Source organism: Chiloscyllium punctatum, chromosome 2 (assembly GCF_047496795.1).
Source record: "Chiloscyllium punctatum isolate Juve2018m chromosome 2, sChiPun1.3, whole genome shotgun sequence".
Classification (NCBI taxonomy): domain Eukaryota; kingdom Metazoa; phylum Chordata; class Chondrichthyes; order Orectolobiformes; family Hemiscylliidae; genus Chiloscyllium; species Chiloscyllium punctatum.
The window spans coordinates 32549059-32562664 of record NC_092740.1 but is presented as its reverse complement, the minus strand read 5'-3'; the positions used below and the strand labels follow the sequence as shown (position 1 = coordinate 32562664).

The following is a 13606-nucleotide window of genomic DNA, read 5'->3' as shown; positions in this document are numbered from 1 at the left end:
TTTTAAAATTCATCTGGATGGGTACTTGAATAGGAAGGGTTTGGAGGGATATGGGTCAAGTGCTGGCTTGATTCTTGCTGGCTAGGGCTTGATTAATTTAGGATATCTGGTCAGCATGGATGAGTTGGACCAAAGGGTCTGTTTCCGTGCTGTACATCTGTGATTCCTGCCCTAGAAGTAGGGACATTGTTACTATGCAACAAGAACCCGAGCAAGTGAACGGGAGGAATAATTGTTAATTTCTTTTCTTATTTCTGCTCCTGTTTTAATGAGCCACCTTAAAGTTTAAACGCCAAAATTTAATTCTGTATTTGGATTTGAGATCTATTTTCTGTAATAACTGTTCAATAACTTTACGAATTAATGTAACACTTGGCAAAAGTAGCTGATGTTTCACATAAAGGACGAAGTTGCACAAAAGACCTGCTTATCCAAAACTGTTATTTTTTTAAAAATCTCCAGAATAAATGCCCAAGCAGAATGTTGAGAGACTGTGGAATATTGTGAATGAGAAGAATTTGGCATATAACCAATTTTTTTTTTTTAAAATGCTGCAATGTTCAAGATGTACTGCACATTCCAGATGACTTTTTTTTCTTTTATGGTCAACTGAGACCACTTATCATTCATTCGCATGTTGCCAGTGTCAGAGTTTTATGTGGTGTCATAACAGATGTATTTTGTATATATACATTGGGTGAGCTTGTCTTGGAAAGTTGGGCTTACAGCCAAGTGAAGAAAGCAGAGTTGGCAATTGTGAATTGAGTTCCACTGAATTCTTTTAGTTTATAGAGTTAAGATTACAGGGCAGAAACAGTAGCACTTCAAAGTCTGTTTTGCCAAGTCTATGATTGCAGTGACCTGCCTGTTAGGATTAAACAACGAATCAGATTTTGCACCTTTTATGAATCTTCAGACATACTCCAAATGATGGGGTCATATTTTCAGATTCGTGGAGACTCCACATGCCTTTAAAAATGATACAGGATCTGGCTTACAAAGTATTGCCTCCAATTCCAACACATTCCATTTTCACTAGTAGGATAGATATGATTCAAATTTGAGAGAAACCTGAACTTAACAGGGCCATGTGAACTCAATGCGGAGTCAAACCAATGCCACTTCCACTGTGTTGCTCTCCCTCAAGTGAAATTTGAAATTCTAGCATGTTGTGATCACAAAGTATCCTCAACTGTTAGACCTTATTAATCTTACCGCAGTACATATTACTCAATCTAAATAGCCTGCTCTCATGTAGCTCTAGGATCTGTTATAATGGAAATAGGACTTCGTGTATGTGGGGAAAGTGAGGACTGCATATGCTGGAGATCAGATTCAATGAGTGTGGTGCTCAAAAAGCCCAGCTGGTCAGACAGCATCTGAGGAGCAGGGGAAAAATCGACGTTTCAGGCATAAGCCCTTCATCAAGAATGAGGCTTGGAGGCCAAGGGGGCTGAAAGATAAATGGGAGGGGAAGGATGGTCTCTCCAAACGCAGATAGGGGTGGGGAGAGAAATATATCTCTGGTGGTAGGATGTGTTTGTAGGTGGAAGTGGCAAAGGATGATGCGATGTATGGAGAGCCCTTGCACCCTACCCCTCCAATCACAAGGACAGAACCCCCCCCCTCCCCACCCCCCGTGCTCACCTTTCCACCCTACCAACCTCCTGGATACATTGCATCATCTTCTGCCATTTCCATCACCTACAAACAGAGCCCTCCTTCCAAGGCCCCAAAGGATCCTTTCATATCCGACAGAAATTTACCTCTACTTCCACATGTCACCTACTGTATCCATTGCACTCAAAGAGATCTCCTCTACACTGGAAAGGCAGGACGCCAACTTGCAGATCATTTCAGAGCACATCTCTGGGACACCCACACTAACCAACCCCACTGCCCTGTGGCTGAACACTTTAATTTCTCTGCCCAATCCCCCAAGGATATGCAGGTCCTGGGCCAAACCCTAACCATCCGATGCCTGCTAGAAGAATGCCTCATCTTCTGCCATGGCACTGTGTTAATGTGGATTTCACCAGTTTACCCATTTACCCTCCCCCCACTTTATCCCAGTCCCAACCTTCCAACTTGGCACCACCCTCTTGAATGGTCCTACCTGTACAGCTTCCTTCTCACCTATCTGCTCCATCCTCCTCCTCCTCCACCCTATCACCATCACCCCCCCACCTTCATTTACAGATTGAACTCTCAGCTACCTTCCCCACCTCTTTCATTTATCTTTCAGCCCCCTTGGCCCACAAGCCTCATTCCTGATGAAGGGCTTATGCCTGAAACGTCGATTCTCCTGCTCCTCAGATGCTGCCTGAACAGCTGTACCACACTCTTCGACCATCATTTAGGTGCCCAAGACACTTCTGAAGGGCTTCCAATAACAGCCGAACTCCATGAAAATGTGATATATACATACGAATGGAAAGCTTTTGGATGTCTGATGTGTTGCATAGGTTTTGAAGAGAATTTCTTTTCTTTTTGTAATAACTGAATTGCATATTTCAAATAAACTTCAACGCTGTTTTCTTTTCCCTCTGTTTATGTTCAGGTTTATGCTAGCAAGATTCTCAATAACCAAGATTTTTTTTTTCCTCTTTTGCTTTTCCTGCTTTATTTCTCACAGCACCAGAACTCCTGCAAACAGGCATTTTGAAGCAGTTCTGCAGTTTTAAAAAAAAACATGCTGTCGCTGATTCCATTTTGTCATTTGGGTTCGGAATATTTGCCATAGATTAATTGCAATTGTCACATCTCTAGATCTAGAGGCATGTTGGAGAAAATCTGTCTGCAAAGTCTAGGACACTGAGTACATGGTGAAGCAAAGGCACGTGCTGTGGATCTTGAAGAAAGCTGTCCAAGAGCTAGCTACCTCAATGGCATGGCTTTTCCTATGGTTGGACAGCTTGGCATACAACAGCAATGTAGGCAAACTGGTAACTAGCCACTTACAATAAAGTATACAGCAAACAAGGAAGTTAAGTGTGTTAGCAGTTGGACAGCTCCAGGAGAAATGCCAAGAACAGAACATGGACATCAGTACTAGGCCTTTGATACAGTCAGTCAATCAGGAGGGGCTTTGTGAGGTGATTGGGAAATTCAGCTGCCCTGAGAGAAACTGGCATGCTTTTGCTGGTTTTGGATGATGAATTTTCTGACCCATCTCCAGTCACTAATGGAATTGATCAAGGCTGTGTGTGTATGAACCAGCCCTCTTCATGGTTTTTCTCCACTATGCTGTCTGATACCTTACTAGGATCACTAGAATAGAAAGTATCAAATTATCATATGGACAGTGAGCTGCTCAATCTCATACAATTCCAGACAAAGACCAAGGGCTCTAAGGTCATACTTTACAATTTCCTGTTTGCTGAAGGCTGACTGTGTCCACTAACCACAGGTTCAGAGCTTGGTGATGCATTTATTTTCCGTTGCATGTGACGACCTCAGACCTACAATCATCATGAAGAAAATGGCAGTAGCACACTAGCTTGCTGCAGGAAACATTTATCTCGAGCCCAAAATCATGACCAGACCCTGTCAACAGGGTGTAAATTCACTTCCTTTCACAGCACACTCAAATGGTCTGTGTTAATAAAGCCACATTGCTAGCATGAGTACAACCCTCTACAGATTTTAAACATCCAGTCTGTGAATGAAGAGGCTCAGGGATATACACAGGTTAAGTGAGTAGGCAAAAACTTTAACAGATGGAATATAATGTGGAGAAAGTGAGGTTGTGCACTTTGACTGCATGAGCAATGTCTTCTCCACACCAGGTCCTCTATTCTTCCTGCCATTGAGCCAATATAGGCAAAATCAGGAATAAAGTAACTGCTCAGTAATGTGATCAGTCACAGTTGCAACAGATCTGTAATACATACCTATGGGTTAAGTGAGGGGACAAAACAACTTGTCAGATGGAATATAATGTGAGGTAATGCACTTCAGGAAAATTTGAAGAGCTGAATCATTTAAATAGCAAAAGACTGCAGAAAATTTCAGTGCAGAAGAATTTGGGGTCCTTGTGCATAAATCACAGAAAAGGCTTGCATTCATGTTTAGCAAGTACTAGAGAAGGCAAATGGAATATTGACCCCCTTTTTGTTTCAAAGGGAATGGATATAAATGTAGGGAGATTTGCCTAAGCTTTTGCAAGGCACTAGTTCAACTACAATCAGAATAATTGTAAACATAGTTTTGGACTCTACCTAAGGAAAGATATAATATCATTGAACACCATCCAGAGAGTGTTCACTGGGTTGATCATGTGGTGAGTGTCTAATGAGGAGAAGTTGAGTAGATTGGGCAACTAGTTTTTTTTTTTAAGAATTATAGAAGAATGAGCGATCACCTTATTGATTCAGTTCAAGATTGTTGGGGGACTTCAGAAGCTTCTGAAGATCCGATGGTGGGACAGAAGTGGAGGGAGAGAAATGCGTGGAGAGCAAATCCCAATCCACCAAGACTTCATTGTCTTCAACATAGTGTTTCATTTGCAGCAAAACCTTCCAAATGTCAAGTAGCTTAGCAGGTACTTGTGCACGGTGGAATCCTAACCATACATCCCAGGTGATGGGCATGGTCATCTTCACCTCAGGCTGAATAAGAGGGAAGAAAAGCACATGGCAAAATGAACCACTATGATTTGAATTAAGTTCGAATCTAAACCAAAAGCAAATAACCTTGACAAAAGAAAACATTTAAAAATGTATTTTAATTCCTTTATGGACTATCACTAGCTAGCCCAGTATTTTTTGTTTTATTTGCCCATTCCTGATTGCCCTAGGTGCTGGTAAGCAGTTGATTGGAATCACTGCAGTCCTGAGGTGTAGCAATATGTGCAGCGCTGTTGAGGTGGGCACTCTGGACTTTCACCCAGCCACACTGAAGGAGCGACAGCAAGTTATGTGGTAGTGGTGATTGTGATCTATGCATCTGCAACCCCTATCCTTTATGGTGTTAAAAGTCATAGATTCAGCAGGTTCTGGATTAGTGGTGCTGGAAGAGCACAGCAGTTCAGTCAGCATCCAAGGAGCAGCGAAATCGACATTTTGGGCAAAAGTCCTTCATTAGGAATAAAGGCAGTGAGCCTGAAGCGTGGAGAGATAAGCTAAATGAGGGTGGGTGTGGGGAGAAAGTAGCATAGAGTACAATGGGTGAGCGGGGGAGGGGATGAAGGTGACAGGTCAAGGAGGAGAGGGTGGAGTGGATAGGTGGAAATGGAGATAGGCAGGTAGGACAAGTCCGGACAAGTCATGGGGACAGTACTGACCTGGAAGTTTGGAACTAGGGTGAGGTGGGGGAAGGGGAAATGAGGAAACTGTTGAAGTCCACATTGATGCCCTGTAAACCAAATCTTCTGCCACCTCCAAAAAGACCCCACCACCACAGACATATTTCCCTCCCCACTCCTTTCCGCCTTCCGCAAAGACCGTTCCCTCCGTGACTACCTGGTCAGGTCCAAGCCCCCTACAAACCACCTTCCCATCCTGGCACTTTCCCCTGCCACTGCAGAAACTGTAAAATCTGCGCCCACACCTCCTCCCTCACCTCTATCCAAGGCCCTAAAGGAGCCTTCCACACCCAAAGTTTTACTTGCACATCCACTAATATCATTTATTGTATCTGTTGCTCCCGATGCGGTCTCCTCTACATTGGGGAGACTGGGCGCCTCCTAGCAGAGCGCTTTAGGGAACATCTCCGGGACACCCGCACCAAATCAACCACACCGCCACAATGGCCCAACATTTCAACACCCCCTCCCACTCTGCCGAGGACATGGAGGTCCTGGGCATCCTTCACCGCCACTCCCTCACAACCAGACGCCTGGAGGAAGAATGCCTCATCTTCCGCCTCGGAACACTTCAACCCCAGGGCATCAATGTGGACTTCAACAATTTCCTCATTTCCCCTTCCCCCACCTCACCTTAGTTCCAAACTTCCAGTTCAGTAACTGTCCCAGTGACTTGTCCGGACTGGTCCTACCTACCTATCTCCTTTTCCACCTATCCACTCCACCCTCTCCTCCCTGACTTATCACCTTCATCCCCTCCCGCACTCACCCATTGTACTCTATGCTACTTTCTCCCCACCCCCACCCCCACCCTCCTCCAGCTTATCTCTCCACGCTTCAGGCTCACTGCCTTTATTCCTGATGAAGGGCTTTTGCCTGAAACATCGATTTCAAAGCTCCTTGGATGCTGCCTGAACTGCTGTGCTCTTCCAGCACCACTAATCCAGTAATTTTACATTGTTAAATGAAAGACATGCATGTCCATAAATTGGATATAAACTCAAAAGATATTGCCTTGATAGCAAGTCAACTATGATCTACTTTTTGAATTTTTGAAAGAGACTACATTTATTTTTTTAAAAATCAGTGTTTGTTATTTTACTGCTGACTATTACTGGATTAGTGTTAGCATGACTGATTTCATGATCCTTCATCGTCACAATGAGGTACTTGTAAATTGTCTGTTTAATGGACAGCTCCATGTGATTATAAACATTGAATTGGGATGATGACTTCAAATGCTTGTTTGAAGGCTTTAAAAATGTTTAGACAAAATGAATGGAATTTTACAAATGATAACATTCCTTTCAATAATGGTTTTCTTCATTAAACACTTAAGAACGCTATTCAATTTCATGGTAGTTCCTGAGGTATACCCATGGTGGATACCTACGAATGAAAAGGCAAAGGGTGCTGTGTAGGGCGCAGTTTGTCATTAAGGAGTAGTATTGGAGGAGTAGTCATTTGACCCAGAAACTGGTCCTCCATTCAAAAGGATCATGGTTAATGCACCCCAGGCCTCAACATCTCTTTCTTGCCAGCTCAGCTCCCTGATATTTATCTGTTTAAACACTCTCCATGATCTCCAAAACTCTCTGGGGTAGAGAGCATTCACTACTCTTTGAAGAAGTTCCTACATATCTCAATTACAGAAAGAAGGACATTTATTTAAAACTATGTCCCTAGATCAAGATCTCCCATGGGTGGAAATAACTTCTCAACATCTATCTGGTTAAGCCCTCTCAGAATCTTGTATGCTTCAATGTCACCTGTCCTCCTTCTAAACTCATGAACAAAATGGTCTAAACTGTTTATATATTCTTGTTAAGTTGGACCCTTTATACCATGCATCAGTCCAGTGAAATCTCTTCCTCTCCAATACCAGTATATTCTTTCATAAATAGAGGGGGCATAACTTTACACAGTACTCTAGGTGCTGCCTTAGCAACATCTTGTATAATTATAACAAGACTTCTCTGGTCCTCTTAGCAATAGGAGGCCAATATTCAATTTGGCCTTATAATTACTTGCTACACTCGAATGTCACCTTTTTTTGTGTTTCATGTAAAAGATCACTCCACTCAAGTGCTGTACTTTTTGTGGAGTCTCTCCCCATATAAATAACAGTTCATTTTCTTGATTCTCCCTCTCAAAATGCATGATTTTTCACTCTCCAACGTTACACATCATCTACCAAGTTTTTGCCCACTCACTCCTCAGAAACCATTTGCTGGAATGTATTTCTTTCCTTGAATACTGGTAACACAGCAGTTTAATTATCAAGGTCAACCATATCCATGTAAAGCTTTACTGGTAATCATTGGGCTTTGCCAGCGACGAGAACAGATCATGAACAAGTCTGACATAAATTACATAAGAGTGCGGTTTAAAAATGCCAGCCACTACAAAGAATGAAACTTGATTTCAGAATAAGGAAATTCGCATGTCCACAATGGGATTAACCGCACTGGCGTTACATAAGCAACCAATTCAGAAAATCCTTGAAATCCAAAACATCAAAACAGGAAGTCCTGAAAGACAAACTGATGCCTATAAAAAGGCTCGTCGTACCAGAAATGGTCTACTTAATTTACAGGCGCTGACCTTCTACACATTTTCATTGGTTTACGTAAAGATTCAAAATGCAGAGAGTGAAGACCATTTCTGATTAGTCTTTCCTGTACTCACCACTTTCATGTACTGATTCACCACTGAGGCATACAGCTTTGAGGACAAGCTAACAAACCTTTCCCCCCAACCCAACAGTGAAGAAAACAAAAACTCTTTTCATTTAGTCAAATTCAGAATTGTTGCTAACCTCAACATATTTGTCACTGGAAACATACCTGGGAAACAAGTAGCTAAGTGCTCCATGAGTGCCTCCTGTGTGACTGGCTTCCTTGAAGCATTCATTGCAGAGATGGCCAAGCAAAGTATTTCTCCAAGAGGAATAAACTGGGACTGGCTGATGGGGGACATGCTGATTGGTGACACATCACCTGTAGATCAGACAGAGAAATAGACTCCATTAGGTTCATGATATAAAATATAAGCTATATTTATTCTGTTTAAAAGCCACACCAACCCTCCGAAGAGTAACCCACCCAGACCCATTCCCCGATAGGTACCCTGATTAAGGCACCTAACCTACATATCTCTGAACTTGATGGGCAATTTAACTTGGCCAATTCATTTAATCTGCACATCTTTGGACTGTGGAAGGAAACTGGAGCACCTGGAGGAAACCCACGCAGACACAGGGAGAATGTGCAAACTCCACACGGTTGCCAGAGGCTAGAATCAAACCCGGGTCCCTGGCGCTGTGATGCAGCAGTGCTAACCACTGAGTCACCATGCCGCCCCGACTCTGCCCTCATCAATCCTCTTTGTTACTTCTTCAAAAAACTCAATCAACTTCATGAGGCATGATTTCCCATGCACAAAGCCACATAGACTATCCCTAAATCAGTCCCTGTTTTTCCAAATACATATAAATCCTGTTCCTCAGGATTCCCTCCAACAAACATGCCCACCAATGTCAGGGTCTATAGTTCTCTGGCTTCTCCTTACCACCTTTCTTAAATAATGGCACCATGTTTGCCATCCTCCAATCTTCCAGCATTCCACCTGTGGCTATCAAATGATACAAATATCTTAGCAAGGGGCCCTCAATCACATCCCTGCAGAGCTCTAGTGTATACCTAAGCAGGTCCCAGGGATTTATTAATGCTGCAGTGAAATTTTATTAAAACAGTCACAGCCCAAGTCTACCTGAACATTTGAGGCCAGAGATATGCATTAGGCCAGGAATGACAAGAAGCATCCATTTTTGCATATGAAGAAATACAAAAACTTCATCTAGGTTGCAGACTGTGGAATAACCTCCATTTTACCCACTGAACCAGGAAACTAACGAACAGTTTGAGAGCAAGCATAATAGAGAAACAAATATTTTATTATAAAACTAAATTGAAAGCTTTATTAGATGGAAGCACTGCAGCAGTTTAAAAGCGTGGAGACTTTAAAGGCAAGATAACTGAAACAGCATTAAGATACTGCAAGATTAAAAGCCATCAGATTACAAATTGCAATGGAATGGTGCATATTTGGAGCAGCTTTAAAATATTAAGAACAGATAATATTAAAAAAAAGCTATGGCAGGAGCAATAACACCAAAGATTAAAGACACCTAAGGCAGGGCAAGAGGTATCAGTGCAGGAGCATTTTGGGACAAGAGACAATAATTCTATTAGTTTTTAAATAGTGATGGAAGAGGAGAGACCAGATCTAAAAGTTGAAGTTCTAAATTGGAGGAAGTCCAGTTTTTATGGTATTAGGCAAGAACTTCAACACCTGATAACTTGCAAAACTTTGCTCCCAAAAAGGAACAGCTGGATAATGAAAAGCCTTAAAACATGAGATAAAGAGAGTCCAGAGACAGTATTTTCCTCTTAAGGTGAGAAGCAAGGCTGGTAGGTGTAGAGAATGCTGGATGAGTAGAGAAATTGAGGATTTGGTTAAGAAAAAGGACAAAGCATTATGTCAGGTATAGATAGCAGAGGTCAAGTAAATCCTCAGAAGAGTATAACGGGAGTAGGAGTATACTTAAAAGGGGAAATCAGGAGGGCAAAAAAAGGGGACAAAGAGAGAGTTAAGGAGAATCCAAAAGGGATTTTATAAATACATTAAGGACAAAAAGGATAACTAGGGAGAGGATAGGACCCCTCAAAGATCAGCAAGGCAGCCTATGTATGGAACCACAGGTGATGGGAGAGTTTCTAAATGAGTATTACATCAGTGTTTACTGTGGAGAAGGCCATGGAAGATATAGAACGCAAGGAAATAGATCGTGACATCGTGAAAAAAAATGTCTATATTACAAAAAAAAAGGTCGTGCTGAATGTCTTGAAACGCATAAAAGTGAATAAATCCCCAGGACCTCATCAGGTGTACCCTAGGGCTCTGTGGGAAGCTAGGGAAGTGCTTGCTGGGCCTCTTGCTAAGATATTTGCATCATTGATAGTCACAGCCAATCTCCAGTCTTCCAGCACCTCACCTAATGTGGTGCCACTATTTAAGAAAAGGAGATAAGGAAAATGAATAAATTACATTCAATAGGACCTACAACTGATGACAAAATTGCCAGATTATAAAAAAAGCATAAAATGCTTTTGAAGAAATTCTAATAACTTTTGAGAATTAATTTAGTCCAACAACATAAAATTCTTGCTCTTAAAGATAAACAGACTGGTTGGAAAATCAGGTAATTTTAAATATGACATCTAAAGACTAGGTTGGACCATTGGGAATATGGAGCTTTGAATTCAGAATTTGTAAAAAAGACGAATGGGTTTCTGGATTAATAGTCTAGTGATAATACCATTTGGCTGTTGCCTCTCCTCATAGCAGAAAGACAAACGTTTAAGATGACAATGTGATTGAAACTATTACTGGATAAAAAGATACCATAGCCATTCTTAGGGGAAATTCATAATTCAACTGATCAGAGTTTGACAGAAATGGTTTCTACCAAATGGATACCTTATTAAATTTTGGGCTTGATACAGAAATAAAGTATCACCATCCTGTCAGATTAGATACCATGGCTGAAGAAACAGAAGTTATTGTCTACACAGTGCAAGTAGAACCCCTCCCAAGATTACATTTATGCTATAAGTAACAATGCAAAGAGCAGAAGACTAAGCATTGAAAATGTGCACTTAATGCACAAGCAAAATTTCTCAGTTTTGAGCCCATGCATTTCTTGACCTCCACAACACTGCAGGAGCAGAAGAAATTCCATATGTTTCAAGAGAACAACTAGTTCAGAAACAAACCACTTGTTGACTGATCAGTAAAGGGGCAAAACAGTGGATGATATCATGGTGGCTTCTCTGTGTCATGGCTGATCCCACGCAGAAGAAATCAACCATCAAGACTAACTATTTTGACAACAAAGAGAGCTGTTTCCTGTCTACACAAAAGGAAGATTGTGATATTATGGAGGTTGATAGGAATGGAAAATGTTTCCTCATCAATTCAGATGACAAAAAAAATTAACAAACTTTGCCAGAAGCAGCAAAGACTGGGAATAAGAATGCACATCACAACCCATATGAGCTCACTGATGAATTTCTAACTGATGTTGTTCAGACAGCAAAAAGCCCGAACTAAAACAGTAAATTTAACTTGGATACCAGATATGGGGTGACCCAAATTCAATGTTTCCTTCTTTTGTCTTTTAAAGAGGAAGTGTCAAAAATGATGTCAAAGACAATGCTACATAAGCAACAATCCTATTGTACCACAAGTGGATATGTTAAAATGTTTAGTTCACAAGAGGGGGAAATGGAAGCATCCAAACTACTAATAAATTGAAGTAAATAGTTTACATATTTTGGATTGATTGATTTTTCACATTCATAGCAATAGATTGCTACTTTGTGTGATATACAGGGAGATTGTATCATACAAAATGCATCAGGGAAGCGGAACACAGTGCAGAATACAGTGTTACAGCTGCAAAGAAGGTGGAGCGCGAGAGAAATCAGAATTAACATTGAAAACGTCAGTTCAGCAGTCTGATAACAGCAGGGAAGCTGCTGTTCTTGAATCTATTTGTACAGGATCCAGTGACAGAGGGGGAGCTCAGACCTAGGTTTCAGAGTTTAGAGATGAGAGTTTGTTTAGAGTTAAGGTGTTGAAGGAAGAACTGTAGTCAATACGTAGGAGCCTGATAAAGGTATCCTTGTTATCCAGATGTTCCAGGGATCAGTGAAGGACCAGGTAGATTGCACCCGTCGGGGACCTGATGTGCTCTTAGGCGAATTGTGAAGAATCAGGTAATTGAGTAAGCTGGAGCTGATGTGAGCCATGACTAAACTCTTAAAGCATTTCATAAATATGGAGGTCAGAGCATTGGATGGTAGTCATTATGGCATGTTGCACTATTTTTATTTTGCTATAAAGTCTGTGTCTTAGGATTCTGCTCCACAATCACCTGATGATGGAAGTAGTGCTTCAAAAGCTAGTGATTCCAAGTAAACCTGGAGGACGATAACCTGGTGTTGTGTTGTGTGAGTTTTTAAACTTTGTCCACACCAGCCCAGCACCAGCACCTCCAAAATCATAATTTTTACTTGGCACTGGGATTATGGTGGTCTTTTTGAAACAGGTGGGGAAATTCAGATTGTGGTAATAGGAGGTTAAAAGATGTCAGTGAATACTACGACCAACTGGAACACACAGAATCTGAGTGCACAGCCGGGTACTCCATCCAGGCCAGTCGCTTTCCAATGGGTTCATTCTCAAAAGGAGGAGAAAGTGAGGACTACAGATGCTGGAGATCAGAGTAGAGTGTGGTGCTGGAAAAGCACGGGTCAGGCAGCATCTGAGGAGCAGGAGAATCATCGCTTCTGGCAAGAGAAGGGCTCTTGTCTGAATCAATGACTCTCCTGCTGCTTGGATGCTGCCTGACCTGCTGTGCTTTTTCAGCACCACACTCTCTACTCATTCTCAAGGAGGCCAATCTAACGTTTGCCCTGGGTGACCATGGGTACAGGTGTGTCCGAAGCAGTTGGGATAGGTGATGTCATTTCACTGCCCTTCTTTCAATGGGAGTGCAAAATGGATTGAGCTCATTGGGTACGGATGTATTGTTGCCCGTGATTCTGTTCAACTTGTACCCTGTCATGTCATGTAAGCTTTGCCACAAATGATTGGATTCTGTATGCTTGGTCTGGGTCTCAACCTTAGTTTGGTATTGCCTTTTGGCATGTCTAATGGCCTTACAAAGATCATATCTTGGATTTCCTGTATATGTCAGGGTTGCCCAACTTGTAAGACCTGGACTTCCACAGGGAGTGGATCTCCCAGTTCATCGATGACTTCCAGAGGAGGAACATTTGAATTAGCTTCTTTGGCGCACACAGTCTTCTATACGCTTACTAATAAAGTCTGTGATGGTAGTGGCATACATTTGTTTAGTTTAGCTGCTGAGGTTTTGAATATAGATCAGTCTAAACTAACCTATCCTGTGGAAACCCTTTTATTGCCTCAGACTAACACTGCACTACTTTCTGTATTAGATCCTCATGCTTCTATTTCTGCCTGTAGGCCAGGAGAAGGAGCACAGCGTTGTGATCTTATTTTCCAAAATGCAGAGGGAAGAGGGAGCAGTAGGCATCTTTGATGGTTGTATAGCAATAGTCAAGGATGTTTGGACCTCTGGTGGAATGGGAGATGTATTAATGGTATTTTGGCAACACATTCTGGAGGTTGGCCTGATTGAAGTCACCAGCT

The 13606-nt window shown here is 41.9% G+C and overlaps 1 protein-coding gene across 8 annotated transcripts in view; it reads right to left on the bottom strand.

Moving 5' to 3' along the window:
* The window catches only part of LOC140495754 (storkhead-box protein 2-like), a 313499-nt gene that overhangs the window by 19780 nt on the left and 280113 nt on the right, over positions 1-13606 (bottom strand). For all 8 annotated transcript variants that reach the window (XM_072594828.1, XM_072594845.1, XM_072594836.1 and 5 more), the window contains exon 2: positions 8152-8304. In XM_072594828.1, the coding sequence (XP_072450929.1) occupies positions 8152-8304 (153 nt within the window). The remainder of the gene's footprint in view (positions 1-8151; positions 8305-13606) is intronic.